A 21631-nucleotide genomic window follows, 5' to 3' on the forward strand; every position below is an offset into this window, starting at 1 on the left:
CACAAATTTATTTGTTTTTTTCATGAGCAGAACTTGATACTTGTACCGAAATGATGTTTCATGCACATGTCTTACTTGTAAATGATGTATGAAAAGATGACTGTTCTTTCGATATCAAAGCCTTCCTAACGCATGATAAAAGGTCATTTCAACCATGGATAGGTTTCCAACCCCAGCCGAGACCTTCTAGCTTAACTTACACAAACACTTTTTTTTCGGAAACACTCGATAGCTCAACTGAATAGTGGGAGAAAAGTTTTTTTCAATTTTTTTCTGCTCAATTTCGAAAATGAAGCTCAATAACAAATCCTTTCTATTCTATGATAAATTCTCCATATTCGACAGTCCTTTCTGTTGAAACTTCCGATTGTTTTTCAACGGATACCATAGACACATATGCTGTTTTCTACCAAATTTTAACAAAAAATCGTGCGAAAAAATGTTAAAGCGAAAAAGATCTCATGCTCACCCCTTCATTACTATCAAATAACTATTTTTATCGAGAGCGCTAAAAAAATTCGCTAAACGATCTCTTTAACAACACCACCTTTCACATAAACCTATAATCCTCTAAAAAAAAACCATTTTGGTGTTCAATTCCAATAAAAACTCTCATTTCAAACAAGTTGTTTTGTAGGTTTTTCGTTCCAAAAAAAATGTGTTCATTGAAAGGGAAAACATGACGAAATAACGTAGGAAAAAAATGTCGAGTAAAAAAAAATTATGAAAAAAAAAACTCAAATGCATTTATGAGGCCAGACTAGACCCTTTTTTTCTTACATTATTCGGTTAAACCCTTTTTTTATGTTCTTACCAATGCACATGTAGACATGGAAATATGTTTTTATGTTTTGTTGTTATTGTACACCATGGACTATATTATGATGGTTCTAATAATGTGATCACTTGACAATCGCTCATACTGATGCACAATAAAACCAGAGGAAAGAAATTTGCTCATTTTAGTAGTATAGAATTACTTGATCGAAAAGAGTTCTGTTGATAGAACGATAATGTTCTCGGTATTTTGTAATCAAATTTCCGATGAAAAATGACTCGACTACGATAACAAAAAAACATTTTTAAATAACTAGAACATGAACCTCAGTCAACTATTTATTTGTAACACGAAATTGTTGCCCCCTTACCACCGAAATGTTCTCGTTTTTTTTTTCTTTATTCATTCATTCCAATTTAAATTTATTCAAATGCCATGGCACAGACGAAACACACCTTGCCATCAAAAATACGTGTACAAATGAAAGTGAAGGGTGTTCCTGATGTCGGTAGGGCCTACACATATTTTAATTTCTAGTTCAGAACAAATAGATAGAGAAGAAGGAAAGAAAAAAAAAACATTGTCTGGAATTCGGTTATTACAATGTTCTTGGCTGGTTCAATAACGAGTTTTTATTACTTTTCGAAATTATGTTTAGATAATTTTTTTGTTGATGCGATGGATTTTAGAAATTAGAACTTTCGGTTTCGTTTATACTGTTCGGCAGTAGTGTCGTTAATTTGATAACGATTCCTCCGTCAAAGGGTAAACTGAATAAATTAATTCATTAATAGAAGCTATAAGTGCATACAGATCGTTTTTATCTCGAATAGTCTTCACGGTGTCGTGCGCCTTTAATAGCAAAACAATCTGGTTGCATAAGTTAAAAAATCTTTTCAATTTCTTTTTAACAAAAAATGTGAAAATGAAGGAAAAAAAAAGACGTTTTTAGAGAGTTGTCTGTACCTACATACAAAACATACCATCCACAATCATATCAAAACACTCTCATGAATATTATAAAATATTCGAGGAAAAAAAACATACCAAGAAGTTTGAGGCCGATAAACTCATCCGCAGCGGGCAATGACTGCGATTTTTTTCTTCTTTTCATTCGCTTGATCCACTCGTTTGTGTGTTATGATGAACCTATAATATTCGTAGCTGTATAGTTGGTTCGTTTGGTTGATGGAAATGCTCGAATACACGAACGATGGAAAAAGGCACGTAAAGAGAAGATTTCTGTGTGAGCATTTATATACATTGTGTGAGGACAACGGCAGTCACAGAGAACGGACGTGTTTATGCGTTGCTCTCTAAAAGTGTTTCTTTTGTGTGGCTGTGTGTGAATTCATTTTCGATTTTGTCTAATTTCTGTGCCAACTTTTACGGCTTTGGTGTTTTTATTTTGCTGTAATGTTTAAATGGTGAAATTATTTTAAAGGTTTTATTAACGAAGTCAAAGTGTTGTTCTCGTAGGTCATTTTCTCTTTGATCAATAAAGTCGTTCTCGCCTCATTGTGCGATATCAACAATTGTGTTATTTCCTTTGTTATTTAACATGTGCTTCGTGGCGTCGGTTTACGGATTAACAATCGACTCTACCAGAAGCTAATGCTAAATTACGTGCTCGATTAATGTACGAAAATGACACATTGCCGTATGGCATCTGGCAGTCAATTTTAGTGCAGGTAAGGTACAAACGCTTCGGGTTCTCATTTGACACCCCAAAACCACATAGCAAATTTTTACAAATTTGCTGTGGTACAATCCCAAGATACAGAAACTATCTTGTACTCCAAAATGACCGCGAGGTTTAACAGATCTATTGATTGATACGTTGTATGGATGTCAAGGGATATGACGAAATACGAATCATTCAAACGCTACAACCTGCAACGCCAGAACGAGTTCAGTCACATGGTGGCATGGCGATTTATACGAAGAGGCAACTCATGGCCTATGGTGATTAGACACTTGCTATTACCTAAAACTAATAGCCGTAACCGTAACAAAGTCGGAAATATCAAAAAACCCAACATTCGCTTTCTCCATAAAAGAAACCATATCGACATAATGTCAATAGTAGAAAGAGCTACAACATGACAATGTTGATAGCGCCATCTTTGGGAAAATGTACAGGTCAATTAGTGATGGTTGTGGTATTCGCATACCACCCACGGCTTGGAGAATTCACAACGTATGGGACGTTAACACACGGTCGATTTGTGAACAATCTAAGTCGGGAGAGATATGATGTAAAATCACAGTCCATATGATCAAGAGACTTGTACAATAGCACAACAGGCCCATCTGAGGCTTAGGTGCTGGGCTTACACCCTCCCATCTAATCTAATCTAATCTAATCTATATACATTGTGAAGGGAACACATCTATGACGTCAAAAGTGCAACGAACGCATAAATTTGTGTATGAAAAGTTTATTTTATTAGGTTTTTTTTCGTTACGTTCGAGTTTATTTGTAAAACTTTTTTTTCATTGAATTAACTCGGTGTGTGATGTACAATGCATATGGCTTGATTATACGGTTAGGAAATTTACCAAATTGTTGTAAAAGGTGTCTGTCGATTTTGTAGAAATGGTTGTGGCTTAGCGGCTGTTTTCGATTACTCAATATGTTCAGAAGGAATTATGTTTTGGATTCGGTCATTACATTCGGGTGGCGTAATTGGACCTCTATAATTGGAATAGGTAAATCAGCAGCAAATTTAAGCCTCTCCATTTACATGGAATTTGGTGAAAGTTCACCATCACCAATTCGTCCCTGGGTTCACATGAAACTCCTCTTCTTTCGTCTGCAGTAATTTTATTCCAGATGTCAGCTTAGGTATCGCTGCGTTTTTTTTTTTTTACTGCCAATCAGCGCGAAATTCACATTGCAAATGGAAAAATATTTCTTGGTCAGACATATGCTCAGTTTACATCTCTTATATCACGCGCATTCTCATCAATGACGGCGAAACAAAAATGTATGCTACAAAATGCACTACACAAAATGCAGCCACACATTCGTACAATTCATTTTTTTACTATACTCGCAACCGTACCCGATTTTCATGCATATTACACTACCAGCGAAACAACGTTTGTGTATGTAAAAGGCTATGCTGAGCATCAATTTTGCACACCAATGAAAATGCCACAATGCATTCCCTTTTGTTTTCTGCACATAGACGGGTCATTGTACTAATGCAATTTAGGGCATCAACCTTGCATCTAGGTTACATTGCTGAATACATAGCATGCATTTTCTCATATACACACAAACTCTTCAACATTAGATTTTCCCACCCAGATTCACAAACATTCGTACGTATTTCTCTCTTCTTTTCTCTCTCTCTCTCTATCGTACTGCTTGATTTTCTCAACGCCGTGCCGTCGACTATAATACACCAACTTATACGAAGCAAACTATTAGGCGCTGTATTGGAACAGAAATCTCACCAATAGTTTGAAGCCATTGGTACAGAGGTGGCGCTAGTTGGTTATTATATTGGATTTTAAAAATGTGATGTCTGTGTGTGCTGGTGTTTCGTAATTGCAATAAAATTGCCGTGAGGTCAACGAACTCAATTTGATTGTTTGCGATTATGAATATAGCATGCAATTCAGTTTTTCTATGTGGTCGGAAGAAGAAAAACTGCAATTTTCATCAAAATTGTTTTATTTGATACACCTAGGTGCTTGCCAATGCATTTTTAACAATTTTTTTTTCGGTTTGTCATACTGGAAAGTGTACAACTAAATGGAATGAATTTTGATAAAAACAATTTTGCGTGGACTGTGATTACAGCAACACTTATTTAAGTAAATCAGTTGTCTAGATGATGCTCCAAGGGATATATGTGGTGATGGTGATAGTTAGATTAAGGCTGAAGTAGAAATCGATGACAAATTTGATTTCTGCAATTTTCTTAGATAAGGACTCGCAACGAAACATTGATAGGGCAATTGATAAATGTTCCCACAATTTAATTTGAAAGTGATTTACCGATTTTCGCCATTCAATGCAAATCTAGATCAATTTCGATTTTATTTCTGAAATAAAACTTTCAATGAACATCATGATCATTGATGTGTGATAATATGGAAGTTAACAATACGTTTCATAGTTAAACAAACAAAAAAAAAATCGATGGCCATAATGGCTGAGTAGTTTTGTCTACATAATTTATATAAAACGTTTTTCGTTACAAGGGTAATGACCAGTAAAACCATCAATAAACCAAATAAATATTACAGTCAATATATAACATGGCTGGTTCAATGTACTGAATGTCAATTGCGTCATATATTTATAGTGAATTTCAGTCGGTTATAGTTCTCGTTTTGTCCCAATGGCTTTGTGCAATGGATGTAGGTTGAAGAATATTATTTTTTTCTTTCGTCTTTTCGTTTTATGCGTCAACAGAACTTTGATTGATTAATTGAGATGTCAATTCCTTTTTTATTCATCACATATCGTCAAGGTATTTCCAATGAGAAATGATAGCAAAAAGAGACGGTTTTCTTATGTGTGGTAAAATCATAGTTCGACGAATCGATGATGTGTTTAAGCGAAGGCAATTTCTATGATGCATCATCGATTTGAATAGTTAATTCCATGTAAAACGAGTGTTTTCTATTTTAGTCATTTATTAATTATTGGATCATGGTACCGTACAGTCGGACAGATAAGAATGCATCGAAGGTTTCGTAGAAAATAGAAATATCGACTAATTACAATTGTTGTGCATTGCAGTTCGCCGAACTCAATTAGCCCCGTTGCGTTATCGTAATCGACCGCAACAAAGTGTAATTTAGAAATAATTTCTAATTTCGTCTCCCATATCTCGACAAATATGGAAATAATTTTTTTTTCCTTTTTTCTACAATAAATCTCCACAACCAGTTCCGATTTCTGTAGAAAAAAAAATAACAACCATACGCTCAGTCATTGCACTCAGCGGTACTTTCAATTGTTTCCCTAGCATAATTCGTTCTGGTAATTTCTTGATTGCTCTTCTTGACATTATATAAACAGACCCACACAATCAATTCCACTGCTCTCCACACACATATCATTTCTGTACCATACAGAGTACACGTTCAGAAATGGTTCGTCTTCTGCTAGAAAATTCAATCGAGGCACTCTTCGGTCGTGAGCCAGTGCCATGCGACAAACAGCATACATTTTAAACGATGAAAAGAGAGGCAAACGGCATATCAATTCAATATAATTTTAAAATTTCAAAAAAGAAAAAAAAAGTTGTTGCTGTTGTTGTTGTTGAATCATAGCGTATTGCATTATGTCTTACCAAGATACATTGCTCCCTAAGGTGTATTGTATATAATATACAAATGAATGCAACAGCAAAATGTACGAAGCAAAATAAAGGAAAATGTAATAACACTGACGTAGTGAGTGTCTGAAGTCATTGACTCTTGAAACAGTCAACTTTTAGTGTAATCTTCGACGGGTCATTACGTTTTTAATATTATATAAATCTCATGTGACGTGGTTGATGGTTGCATAATTCTCTCTTTTTTATTATTATTATTCACTGCAGGTATAGCACATAGAGCTGCAATTTTTTTTATAGTATCATTACGGGGGAAAAAATCGAATAGAAAAAAAAATGAATTACGAGCCGTACACGATGTCTTTCCGCTAATTGATTAGACGTGACTACGAAAATGTGCACAATCTTCCTTCTTGGTCAGACGACTTTTTTTTTGCCGTCTTCATCTTTCTTTTCCTAATGATTTAATACGCTTCGGTGTATTACCAAATGGGAAATTCAACGACGATATTTCTACATGAATTTATGTACAAGGAAATGAATTATGTCAAATAAATTTAACATCAATTTAATAGCTGTGTACCACAAGAATATTGTTCATCTTTCACATTTCGCCGTGTGTACGTTTCATACACCGATAGAGACACACGTTTCACATTTTTAGAACAAAAAGCGCTAACAAAACCAAAATTGTGCTTGCACATCGATATATTATACGACAAAAACCTTTAAGATGACACATCTCGTTTCAGTCTGTCCATTTATTGTTTGTAATGAGACGTTGGTATGTTTCGAGCAAAGTTTATAATGTCGTTGAAGCACACACATAGACCCATCATCATTATTCGACCATATGAGTTGGAAACAGATAGATTGAACTAGGTCAAATTATAAAGCAGAGACGAGAAGCAGAAAAAAAATGATTTTTTTTTTGTTTTAATTTTCTCGTTTGCCAGTCACGTTTGTTTAAATTAAATTAGAGTTGACATAAAATTAAAACACAAAAAATGGCAAGCGCAAATTTTATGAAATGACATCGTTGTTGAAGTGATGAAAATTGTAGATCGGAAATTTTACATTATATTTTCGAGCACCCGGTTCGGTTGGGCCTAATAAATTACCAATTTTAATATTGCCTCGACTTTTTATGCGAAAATTATGGTTTTCAATAAAACGCCGACAATGTAATTTTGCCGTCGTTTGCAATAAATAAAAAGGAATTTTGTAATTTAGACCCCGAACACCCGTGTGTGCACACGACACTTTCTGTACATGTTCAATTAGTTTAACTGTGCCGTACATCATGATGAGTAATAAGTAGCATACTTACAAAGCTATAAAACTTTGTGATGTTCATTTAGTATAGTACAATGACCTAGGTTGTTGCTAAATGCAAGAAATTGAAAGCATTTTTGTACTGGTCACGAATTGACATCGTGTCCAAATTTATAACAAACAGATGAATATTTCAACGAGCTTAAAATTCACCGATTTAGTTCATTGAATAGCCTACATTACCTCTTGTCACTATCGACATATATATAATGCATTGTAATGCAACATACTTGATACATTATGTATATAATTACCGCAACTGAAGTCCTTTTAATAGATATATACCGAATAGCCTTTATACTGATCCGCTCGTTATTTATGCTCCGAATATAAATTCAAATTCGATTCATTGTTTAATCCTAAATCGATTCTCGAAACCAATTTCTCACACAAACGACCCAATTAGATGTGTGCGCTTCAGAAATGAAATCGTCTGCACCGGAGAGTTCATACATACAATTCAGTTTAAGTTTAACAAGCTCAACGGCGTTAAATCAAAATTCTTTACAAATTAAATAGAAAAAAATCGGAAAAAAACGACCATTGTACCGTTACATATATTTGTTTTTCGACTTCTTCGTCGAACATAACATAGGATCAAAGCTCTCTATACACTAAACCAGACCAATATAACAACGAACTGAATATAATGGTCGTGAACTATACTTCTCAGTGCTGCTGACATAATGTTTTTATTTTGTTTTTAGTCACTTCTTTTTTATCGAACGTAAAAGCATTACAATGAATGTAAAAAGTGTGGTACATTTACTATGTACGCGCGCAGAGTGCAATCAGCTACATTCTGTTGCTGCCACCATCGTACACACAAGTCTTTGTTAATAACATTTAACATTCATCAGTGTTCAATGGAACGAGCTCCGAGTAAAACAATCGTTAAGACGATTTGCTGAACAAATTTGTTTATAGCTGGCTGGCTTATGCTACCATAATCTCTGTAGGTTGTAAAAGGTAATTGTACTTGGATATAATCATGTCTCGTTTGTATTATAAGAGGCATTGCATTCAACATTAAAACCGTCAGAGGAACGATGCAATTCTCTCCACAATTTAAATTGATTATTTTACGTTTTTAGATGGTGTATTCTTTGTGCATTATAAATTTACAGTTTCAGATAGGTCACAAGCTCTATCCATTTATGTTTCCACTTTATGTGAGGCTTGGTAACACGATTTTAGCATGACTGTAAAATGTCTGGTTTATGATAAATGGTTCCACCACTATGGTCCTTCATACGGTAAAATTGTATTAGAATCTCAGTTTGCGATTACGTTCCTTAAACGAATCATTCCGTTCGGTAGTTCAGCACTCATTATCATCGCCCATCATCAATATCCCATTAAAAGTTGATTAACCTCTTCAAAACGAAAACAAGGTTCAAGTCAACGAACAAAACGAAAAAAAATCATTTTTGTGTTGTAAAATCTTTCCATGAATTCGCATCACATAACGAAACGGAAATACCATTAAGTTTATTCATTTTTCAACGAATTTCTCTTTTATGCCTTCCACAGTTCACGTTTTATGTCACTCATTTATTGATCTCTGCACAGTTTCACATTCAATAAATCATTTTTTTTTTCGCTGGCGCATTACACTCGAAAGTCATATATACACCGAGTGATCAGGGCTTTTAAATGCCATTTTTAGATTTAAAAAAAAATATTTTTTTTTTGGTCGAGATGTACAGAAATGTATGGCTATAGGGCATGTAGAGCTAATGATTTTTATCCCTGTCAATGTATTAGCAAAATGAAATGTTTGCATTGTACTGGGTTACGTAAAGTTCGGGGATATTTGAAATGGTATACCCGAGAAATTTGTACAAAAATAAAATCGATGCAGAGGTTCAACGACCCGAATGGGAATATATATTGGCGATGGAATCGGAACTTTATATTGTGGAAGTTGAAAAAACATTTTTGTGGTGTAAAATTTCATTGGATATTGGTTTTGGTGATTTATTTGCGGTTGTTGAACACCTTCTTTTTTTGGTGGATTCTTTCTTTTAACAAAGGTAATTGTTAACCTATCCGTTTTCGATCAAAAGATCTGATTTTCTTGGATCTATTTTGTTTTCGTCTGATGTAATTGCAAACTGAAAGTGGTAATAATAGTATGTATGCTGCTCCTAATAGGCAAAAAGCGAAAAAAAAAAATTGGGCAATTATTAATAATTAAGCGAACACAAAGCGAATATTTTAAACGAAAAAAAAAATTAATTTGTAATTCTAAAATTTATAAATTTTAAATTCATTTCGATCTCATTGTTTAACAATAATATAAACCGTCCCATATCATTTTGCAATCAAAACCAATTTTTTGTTTCTTTTTTACAATTTTAATAAATTTCCATATGGTTGCTGTACGTTGCTGGGTTCGAAAACAGTTTCATTCCATTTGAATTTCATCTCATAACAAAAATCCATTACTTCTCGGCTTTGCACAGTCTTTTTGAACAAAAACAAAACATTTTTTTATTGAGTGAACGAAAGGTAAACGTTCGCTAAAATACTCGAGACATTATAAACGAAGTTTTTTTTTATTCTGTAACTTCAAATCCAAAAAGGCACAGAGTGTGTTAATAGCCAGGCTTGTGTTTCTTTTTTTTACATAAAAATAAATAAAAATTATTTTACATGAACTATGGGCAAAGTGAAAATTTACACACCAATGAATAGACGTATAAAATGAAAGCATTTCTTATGTTCAGGAGAAGTTACATTGCATTACATTATAAATGTTGTGTGGATTTTTGTTGTGTAACATTCTCGTTTTTATGTTGTTTTCGTTTGGTAGGTTTGTGTTGTTGTTAGTTTTTTTTTCTTTCTTTTCTTTCTTCTATCTTTCATTTTAGATTGTGCAATTTTTCTCTTGTTTTTCTTTCAAACGCAAAACTTAATTACTTTTGACATGAAATCAAAATGGTGAAAAGTAATGCAACAATATTGATAAATGTCTAGTGGAGGAGGTGTTTTGTATGTTGCGGTTCAGTCAATCAATCAACATTGGTTATTCTAATAATTTCCTTATGTGTTCGGATTTCAATTGAATTTCTTATGGTATGTACTAATTGAGCGTCCAACATTTTATTTCCTGGAATTGAAAATGAGTTGGAAATAGTGCCTACGTCGACTATCTCTGAATAACTGCATTACTTAGTACGGACCCTGAGCTACATCTTTCAGAAACGGCTACTCACCTGTTATCGACAACGATGATGAAAATAAGCGATGAGCTCTGGCTGTACTGTTATATATAGTAAAATGTTTGTTTTAAAACAAATGAAGTAAAAGATTCTGTACCAACCATTTTACGATAGTGTTAACAAAAGAAGGAGCAGATTCGTTCACTAAAGCTAGATATGTTTCCATAAGGCTATTATCGAAACACAGTTTTGTGATACTCAAACCAATCGATTAAAACTCCTACTTACATACTCCCAATTCTCAACGATAATTCAAAGTTTGAAAGAAATTTCCTAATACGATAAAAAAACCGTCCAACAAATTCCACAATTAATCACAACATCCTGCGCCCCCACAATTTGTAGTAATTATTGAAAATGTTAGTAATTTTCCACTGCTCTCATTCCCTTGCCCATTTCATATCCCTATATCTAATTTATAAATGAACCAGAATTTATTACCGCATTTCGTTCACTTATATACGAATATATCTATAGTCAACACCATGCACACCGAGCATTACAAGTGCCTGTGTGTATTATAGAGCAAGAGGTACACTTCAATATTATATAGCACACTTCAGTTCATCGACCTCGTCCCGGAAATCAGAATGACGTCACAAACGTCACACTAAAAAAAAGTTGAATGTATGTGGAATGGATGGTATGAGAGGGTTCGCATAAAATAAGGTCAATTGTGTGGCCTGGGTGAAATTGAATGTATCAAAATTATGTGTACAAATATGCATAAGTACAATGAAGACAATTTCTATATCTCTTTAGGGGGTTTCAAATAAATACAGAATGTGGCTGATGATTATATATGAAAATGATGAATATAAACAGAGAATGGAAAATTAAATGTACAACATTGTGTGCTATGTATACAATAGCTGCTATGGGGGTTATAAAACTGGGTCATCAAGTGACAAGAGTTTGAGTATAGAACGGGGGTTGGTTGGTTGTGTCGAGGACGAACATATGCGAGTTCATGAACCTTTTGTTCGGTGTGTGTTTTGGTATTTTAACCGTCTCGTTCCCATTTCTCAAATGACAATGGTAAACCGATTATGATTCGTTCGTTTGAAAATTTACAGTTAAAATCAATTTTATTGCGCGCTGAAACTATGGTTTTACTGTGAAAATATTTAACAAAACAACATTCTGTACAACAATACCGTCATCACCTTATACTAGGTAAATTAAATAATTTTTTTTTTCACGCGAAATTCTTTTTTCGGTTAAATTGAACATAAAAACATGTTTTTTCGCTAAATTCTAAAACAAACCATTTTCCACAAATGGTTGTAAACAAAGAAGTTCGACGACCCAACTTGTTATGATTCCATATACGCGTTAAAGCAATTTATGGTAAATTTTGCATTTTAAAAAGTCGGAGTCATATTTAACTGGCGCTTCGGATTTCTTCTACATTTTGTGTATATTCATATCGCATTTGCCGCTCGATGTAGAACCATCGACGAACACGTTATATTTTATACTCTTCAATCTTCATTATGTTTACGATATGAAATTAGTATGTGTTCAATTTAGCAAGAATTCCAAATGGAAGGAAGAAAAGTTCTGTTTTTTCTTTCTCTCCAATTCGTTTCTCGTTCACGTTATGTTTGCATGCAATGATTTTGGAACAGCTAATCCAAAGAACACACGAGAACAAAAACACAAAAAAATATGTGAAAGAACCACCATAACTATACGAACGTATTATGACTCATGAATGAATCTTACCAATGTGTTTTGATGACGGGCAAGAAAACCAGTCATAAATGTCGAGTTTATGGGTTTATTGATACTATAAACTTGAACTGATTTTCGTTCATTGGATTTTACAATATGTGAAATAAGAGTTGTTTTTTGTCCCGCTGTATTTTACATGGAACAGTGAGAGGCATACGATGGCAAAACGAAAATGCATTTGTCGAAGTCATTGACTTTTGACTGGTCTGTTATGTGTTACAATGTTTGGTATCGAGCAGCTGTGAGGTCATATCAATTCTAATATAACAAGCACCAAGAGCATTGACCGATTCTGCATTCAGAAGCACACGGGTTATGTATTCATGTTGTATATGGTGAAACCTTTCGCAATTTTATATACTCGACAGTATTTTACATTGAAAAATTCGTTTTAAGTAATATTGTGCTGTGGATGTCCCTTCTAACTTTCCCTCCCTGTGTAAATAAAAGTGTCCTTTGTTTGTGTGTAACTTCCGTCGACAAATATTTGACCAAAATATTACATCATTAGCTGAATGAATAAAAAAAAATTTGTAATCCACTCAAAAGTGTAAACGAACCCCAGCTAGAACAGGGATAATGCCATTGTTGGGGCTTCGTACAATCAATGTACATTTAAACGTTTTATACGTTATAATAGGAAACGGAATCCTTGAAAATTGGTGCGCATGTTCAAACCCAAAAACCCAGTTTTTCCTTCGATTGTATCTACCACACACAGATGTACTCAGTACACACTCTATGCAATCCCCCCGAAAGTTCGTTGAACTTTCTTCCAATAAATTTCAAAACCTAAAGTTAAATGTTTATTCACGAGATATGGGATTTTTGTACGTATGCCAGATTTTGCTGTTTCTTCTCTCTGTATTCGCAATATTTCGCGAGAAAAGAATGAGGAACGTTACTCGGTGGAACTGAACGTGAGTCTCTCTATACGCACGGTGACACATAGCACAAAATGACGTACAAAAAATCAGATTTTTACTGTTCGTTTTATGATATTTTTGCTAAAAGCCCGAACAAAAGAAATACCATTTCGCCGAGTCAATTTGATGAAGATGAAGAGGAAAAAGAAACATATCACACGACGACACGCGTTAAATGTAACACGTTTTATGACGAAACAGTACATGTCGTTCTTTGATAAAATTTCAAAAAGAAATAATTTCGCGTTTATTTACATTATAATGTAAGTAAACCTGTTTCATGTTTGAACTGATAGACCCATAGTATTGTTAGCAATATTTGCTATCGAAATACTGGTGACTGTACACGGAGATATATTACGATTTCGCATTAAAAAATTACACAACAAAATATTACGTGGAGATCGTTATTGCTGTTGAACCAATTTACTCTCTTAGGCTGCACTACGATTATTAGAAACGATTACGCTGATTTAGCTTTGTCACCTAATTATTAAGCGAGAAATTATTTTATAAAAATTTTTGGCTGCCTTTCAACCTCTATACATACAGACCATCATGTGCTGTGTGCATGTACATCTAATAAAATTAACAGCGTGTTCGAATGCATTTTAATCAAATTAAAATCCGTTTTAAATGCTCGTTTCTATTATAATTCGATGTATCGCTATATCGCCCCAGCTCTAATAATAGACGAAAAACGTGTGCTACGTGCAACGTGCCACAACTATCATGTCGTCATCCTCCAATACGCATTAGAAGAAAGAAAGAAATACAAAAAAAATGTTGACATTTTTATCAACATATCACTTCCGATTGAATCACTTCACATATTATAAATGAAAATACGATTGTGGCTAGGGACACCAAACAAAAAAAAACGTTACTTAATAGTAAAATACCAACAACAACAACGAAAACATATGAAACATCGAATGAAAGACGGTTCATACACACTCGACTCGAATTATTTAAACCAAAATCAGTGGATGTCATCGACCTGCCGAAAATTAGTAAACAAAACTCAACGAAATTCTTAGAAAGTCTATAGAATTTGGTTGATAGGCCGGTACGAAGTGAATGAGATTTTATGGATTTGGCTCTCTGTGTTGATTTATGATAATTGGATCAAGTAATACGGATTGGGCCCTACTGCAAGTGGATTCAGAAATCAGAAGTAAGAGTTTTACATCGTTCTGATTGATGTCTGGAGTTTGTTTTTATTTAAATTTATTTGTTGTCATCACAATTACTATCTATCTGACTATCTCAATATTTTCATCGGGTCTCACTAAATACACCCGAGCAATATATATACCATGTCCAGTCCAGTGTTTGCTTCTCTTCTAATAAGAAATGGGGATTTTTTTTGTTGTATGAATAACCACAAACTGAAAAGAATGAATCAATTTTTTGATGTTTGTTATGGTAAACAAATATTTGCCTTTTTTTCTCATCTGACTCCGAATTCTGTATTTTATATAACCACATATAACAAACAGAAGAAAAAAAACACCAAAATGTAAGAGATATAATAAATTATTGTTGAACACAACACAAAAAAAAATTCAGAAAAGAAATAATAGCAAAAGGGGAGTTCAGTGAACTGCAGTCCGAGAAGAGAAAGACCTGTGTTATGCAAGAAACTTTACATTTTAATTTTTTTATTTTTTTTTATTTTTCGTATATGCTTTGTGATTCAATTTGATGAATGTATTCAAAATCTATGCGAGTTAGTGCCTTTGTGATTCAAATTATAGTTCAGAGAATATAAAGTCCGTTGTGTTTATTTAAATGAGTGACACGAATGCCTCCCGTACATAAAGAGGTCTGCGAAAACCCAATTTTAGACAAAGTTTGATGATCAACAGTTAAACATCGAGTCAATTTCAGAACAAAACCAAATATCAGGGAAAATATTGACCTAAAGCGAACCTTGGTGTACTGTCTGAGCAACATTGGTTTATATTGTAACATTAGACGTTTCACACTAATTTCTACAAAATTGTGGTAAGGAAACTACACCAAAATATCAGACTGGTATAAACCACACTGAACTGATATCAAAACTTTCCATAAAATCCGGTACGTGCATTACATTCTACTTTTTTTTTCTGTTAAATTATATTCCCTAATTCCAATATATGTATAATGAAACGGTCAATCTTGCTGATGCGAATGACCCGTAGCCGTTCATACACCTTTCATTAAAGAAATTTTTGTGCGCGAACATAAAACAGCATTTAGAACGAAAATAAAAATAAAAACAAACTGTTGGTGAATGCATTGACCTCAAGTGGTATAAGAGTGGAATGGAGTGCATTTTCGAAGCACACACAAAATGTATTATATTATATTCGTATGGTGTTAGAGTATCGATTGCATTTAATGGGTTTGTTGATATTTCGTAACAGTTTATTGCTTACGAGAAAGAGAAACACTTTTATTGAGTGCAGGAAGTGTAAAACCCTTGATAGAGAATGGAATGGAAATAAATTTGTCAACCGATTTGGAGAGTTCGGAAATTTCTTGAAATTATTTCTGGAAGACTGGGAGTGGAAAAAAATCAAATATGAGAAGTTCAAATGAGCCGTAATGGAGAAGTCCTCATATTTCAGTCTGAATTCGCTAAAACTACACAGCTCCTACAAAATCAGAAATATTTCACATTTTTCTGCATACAAAAATCATTCAATCCGACCATTTCAATCTCCATATGCATAACGCATTACGCAATGCAATTTTCATAAGTTATTAACTTCATGACGCTGAACCGAAAATGCTCCAATTTCCATTGCAAGCCAGTTATCAACAGCAACAACAACAACAACGAAAGAAACAAAAAATCATTCCGAAACAACAATCAATTACACATATATTTATATTCCATTTAGCTGCGTTCATTGCCCGCTCGCGCCATTTTTTTCCTACTTACAAAACTACAATTTCTATTTAGGTTTTCGACTTTTAGTATATTATGTATGCATATTGTCGACCCGACCGAATATGACTCTATACACAACTCTCCGAATAGTTCTATTACACATATGCACAATAAAAGCCATTTAAATATAAATTTTATTTTTGCACAGTAGTGTGGTTTATTGCTATTGCTCCATTTAATAGAACCAATGCACACGTTCATTCACCTCACCAACACTGCAATAGAGGTATATATAATACGAGTGTAAAAATGAATACGATATGGCACAAGCAAAGGCATAAGCATACGTTAAGCTTCTCAATTCTTTTTTTTTTACAAAAAAATAAATAAAATAAAATTGGAACAAGAAGAATTACACATAAAAATATGGTCAATAAATGCTTTATGCAACCCATTAAAACAAAAATGTAAATAAAATGTAATCACAACCAGATTACGTAAGACAAAATTTTTATATTTTTTTTCTTAAATGGATCGGTAAACAATATGGGGTTGATGGAAATGTGGAAAAACGCACGTCATCCAAATGTATAAACCGTACGCAGAGCGGATGGCATTACATTGATGTTCAATCCATTCGTCTCTCTTCCCTATGTATTTCCATTCTAGACGGTTCTGTACACTGTCACAGTATACCTCAACGAATGGGGGGTGGAGCAGAGGCAAAAACGAAATTGGGTCAACGAACTCCAGCCATGTGCACGGTGAACTTTCGTACAATGGTGGAAAATTTCAATGTTCCAAGGGAATTTTTTTTTTCATTGCGAAAAAGTTTCATGTATAACAGAAGAGAGCAATTTAATTCAATGTTGCACTATGTATGCAACAAAAAATACCCTTTGGCCGATGTGTAGCGCCGTTCTACACAATTTGTATTTTTTTAATGAATGTGAAGAAAAGAGAGTAAAAAAAACATTTAACGCCAACAATTTCAACAAGAAAAAAAAAGATGATAAATCGCAATCAACACAACGAGATGGATTGCATAAGATCACTCGCAACAAGCAAATAAATTTTATTTATTATTTTGTACCAGAAAGAAAGTTTCGTTACGACATCATCCTCATCATCATAATAATATATCAACACATCGCCGGAGATATTACCTTTAACAAAACAGCGCATTTTATAGCCGAATTAAAAAACTTTTTTTTTTATAAAGACAAAAGTCGACTCATAAGAGAGGGCATGAAAGAAGTCTATTGAAAAGACAATAACAATTACGCAAATCATAAACCGAAAATGATCTAAAAACAATAAAAATGGCATTTTCTAAACAAATACTCGATTATTTAGCAATATGGACAAACGAAGCTAATAAACAGAAGAAAAAAAAAACAGATTTTATTAGTTTGCTCGGCCAAAAGACTCAATTTTTTTGCCTTCGTTCAATTCGAACGAGATATATTTTCGTACAAATAAAATATATACTTGGCCGCGTATAATATCGCGCTCGAGGCAATTCCTCTCACTTTCCTAACTAGAATCACATAAAAGGTGGCTGAACTGAAACTGGGTCACGAGACACCAATACCAGCGCATTTGCCGAGGGCATTTACGTACAAAACAACACTCGATGTGCGATGCTTTTCATGTTTACGTTGAATGTGTAGAGGTTTGTCTTTTTTTTATATTAAGCTGCTATTGGATTGTGTGTATAGAGATTTGCAATCGACACTGACTGGGTCGTTGAACTGAGTTGTACACCGCGAGCTAATGTATATATCTGTCAGCATATGTATAGTGTATACGTTTAATGTGATTCGGAGAGAATCTAATGCTCAGCGACGTTGTTGGAAAATTTTCCAACGAAGTGGTCGATTATACTATATTGAAATGTGAGTACGGAGCTAGTAACTGATTGATTTGAACTCCAGTTACTTGGATTAAAGGCTCAATGGGTTCCAGAGAAGTCTATATACAATCCTTTGTCACCTTAGTATAATTCGCTAGTGTTTAACATGGGTTAAAATATGAAAAGAAGGACACTTCCCAATAAATGTGACCATAAAAATCCAACTCCCTATTTCGACCACTTGTCAGTTTCGACAAATTCCCTTCAAATTAATATCTCCGAATGCCACACTCTCATTTAGAGCTCCATATCATACACATTCACGTATACCTTACCAATATAACGGTAGTAAAGCGATTTCATGCACTCTGTTTCTACTCGCTTCGTCTTTTACCTTCACACACATTTTCAATGAGCTGACAAAACACAACAGAAAGCAACAACAACAACACCCAACTGAATCAGCCTTGAGAGTGTATTCGTTTCGATGGAGCTGCACACACAGAGCGAAACAATTTTCTCTGGCTCTGACTTGGACGAATCGTCGTATTGGATTCATATGAAAAATCATTTTGATGTTATTCGGAAATGAACCGTTGTAGCGCGCACAGCTAAAAATTTACAAATTATGTTTTCGTTCATCTAAAAACAAAGTTGAAGAAAATAATATTTAAAAAAAAAAATCTAAAGTTCAAGTGAGAGAGATTTTTGGCGGAAAGTATAATTTGTGTGTGATAAATAAAAGTAAAAATAAATTTGTGATTTAACCCGATGAGACCGACTGGGATACCTGTTGTCCCAGCTTGCATCCCTTTGCATCTTTGCTGCATCCTGTAGGCATCTTTCACAAGATTTTGCATCCCAAAAAAAAATTTTAAAAAGAAATGAATTTATAGGGTTAAACCAAAATTTTATTAGCGAAAATTTTTATCAAAAAGAAAGACTTTTGGCCAAGTAATTCTTATTTCGTCTACTTCGAAACAACCGAACGGCCTGAAAGTTTTGTGATTTAGTGCAATAACATAAAAAGAAGTTTCTAGAGGACATTTTCATCGATATCATCTGTTGAACTCAGTGTCTAAACGAATTAGTAGAGTTACCAAAATGTTGTAAATCCTCGAGGCTTAGCCAATAATACCACGAGAGAACGAAAGACTTAAGACTTAGAACAATAACTTTAGTAGACCATATACCAGCCATACGAATTTTTAAAAATTTAAGTCACATCCAAAATGGGTTGCGCAATGCAAGAACTCCAACAGCAAACCAATGAACCGATTCGTATGGACCTAACTGGCTGTTATAGTCGTGTCAATGGACCCAGCAGTCCAGTCGACTTAAAATCAAGTCAACAAAAAAATAGTCAATTGAAAGAGTCGCACAGTGCGTTAGTGAAAATTCTTGAATCGGCACCGATTCAACGGTTAGATAAAGAAATTAATTTAGTCGGTGGTGGTAGTGATGGTACTGATACGAATTTATCGCCGAATACGGACAATCGCCATCATCATCACTATCGGAAACGTAATAAACATTTAGTGGATATGAACAATTGTGATAATCATGACAAGAGCAGTGAAGACGAGAGTAATAGTAAGGTAGAAATGATTTGTCCGTGGAAAAAGACTCGAATCGCACGGGAATGGCGTCAAAAGAACAAGGAGATGCAGGAGGCGCGGGAGCGTCAAGAGGAAAAGAATAAACTGATGGACTTGGATGACGATGAGGATGACGACAACGAAAGTTCGTGCGATTGTAGCGACATTTTGAGGAGGTCATCGTCCGACAGCATGGAGAGCATACAGAATGATTCGGGCTGTGACAGCGATTGTCGGGAAAATATTACGGAATTATGCAAGAAATTTGATGAGAATCTGTCCGAACAAGATGTATGTATGAGCTATATATATATAAGTCAATGTCGAAAAATGAATCCAATTTGGTTCAATATGCCTACAGATTTTATTCTGTCACCTTCACCATGCATAATGTACCTAAATCACTTAAATCTTATGATCTCCTTGACTTGATAAATTTTTATTTAAACACCAAAAAGTAAGACCCATGTTGGCTGTAGCATTGAAAACTCTCAACGTAAATTTTTCTGTATACAATATCGAAGCCAAGCTAAACAAACATATCGATCAGCAGCCGAATTCGATCATATAATCCAAAAAATATATATTTATCCAGTATAAATTCACATCACCGTCGTTGTCGTCGTCGTTGTTACATTATGTCCTTAACATAGTTTTTTATTAAATCCAAAATATTCATTGTTCAATTTTGTGTGATACAATGGTGCAAGGTGGGATTTATAATATCTTTTCATTAAAAAAAAACATTCAACGCGAAGAAGAAGAAAAAAAATTATAATAAGCGCACACCGTCCTTATAAAACGACAGATAGACGACATATATATACAATGCGATATATTGTTTTATTTACATGTTTAATTAGGTAGACCGTGAAGTCTCAAGTTGTTTTATTTATTGATTTCAACGTGATATTAATTTCTCAATCTTATTCCACTTATAAATGTCATTATTCTATTTCGTAAAAGTGTTTTGTATGTTGCGGACAATGAGGTCATTGGCCGATTTTGCTCTGTTCTCAATTTTTGTTTCCCCTCTCTATTTCTCTCTCTCCCTCTTCTCGTTGTGTATTTTCTGAGCGAGACTAATAATTTTCCTTCTTTCGTTTCCAGGGTTTCTTCAGACGATCCATTCAACAGAAAATCCAATATCGTCCATGCACGAAAAATCAACAATGCAGCATTTTACGAATAAATCGCAACCGATGTCAGTATTGTCGTCTGAAAAAATGTATCGCTGTGGGAATGAGCAGAGACGGTGAGTTTGAACACTTATTCTTTACTAGTTAAGCGTGGGAAAACATGGTTGAATAAGAGAGTACTTTTCATTGAAAAATCCGTTGATTCATCCTGAAACTTCATCCTTCACCCTTCCAATTAAAATTTCCACGAAAAAAAAACCTTCCAAGCAAATGAATCCAAAAACGATGCTAAATCGCCAGCAAAATCGTTCATATTTCCAAATTAAAATCGTATACGTAATAATCAAGCCCGAGTAGGTAGCTATAGCTAGCCTATCCATATCTATCTATGTATCGCATTATAAAATATGAAGAAAAAAAACATTTTCAATCCACCAACATTATTCAATTCCATACATAAAGTCCCCGAGCGTGCGCAATAGAAAGTGATATTTTATATATTTTGTACATTGAAAGTTCGTTGACCGCCTAACTGGGTCACAATCGGTTTGAACTCTATTCAGGGCATCGCCAATGTAACTTTTTTTTTATATTTCAATTTTATTTCATATAGCAAAATGTTATACTCTCGGTTTTCTCAGTCTCTCACAATTCCAATTTCAATATAATATGGCAATTGAGTATGGAAACATTTTTTCGTGTTTACAACAACAACAAATTGTTGCTATATTGCTGTTCCTTGTGCTGAATTTTTGTCATGGCTAAGTGTTTTGATATGAGTGTGCTGCATTCATAGCTATGTTTGAGCTGGAGCTATAAACTATAAACTCTGACTCTATCCACACATAT

The 21631-nt window shown here is 34.1% G+C and overlaps 1 protein-coding gene across 4 annotated transcripts in view; it reads left to right on the forward strand.

The window, feature by feature from the left end:
- Positions 1–21631, forward strand: part of LOC119066659 (ecdysone-induced protein 75B, isoforms C/D) — a 102130-nt gene that overhangs the window by 54734 nt on the left and 25765 nt on the right. For 3 of the 4 annotated variants that reach the window (XM_037169233.1, XM_037169235.1, XM_037169234.1), the window contains one exon: positions 20754–20898. In XM_037169233.1, the coding sequence (XP_037025128.1) occupies positions 20754–20898 (145 nt within the window). Of the gene's footprint in view, positions 1–18613; positions 19935–20753; positions 20899–21631 lie in introns of those variants that run through there. The other variant, XM_037169232.1, reaches the window with a different exon arrangement.

The sequence above is a fragment of the Bradysia coprophila genome, chromosome IV (genome assembly GCF_014529535.1).
Source record: "Bradysia coprophila strain Holo2 chromosome IV, BU_Bcop_v1, whole genome shotgun sequence".
NCBI lineage: Eukaryota > Metazoa > Arthropoda > Insecta > Diptera > Sciaridae > Bradysia > Bradysia coprophila.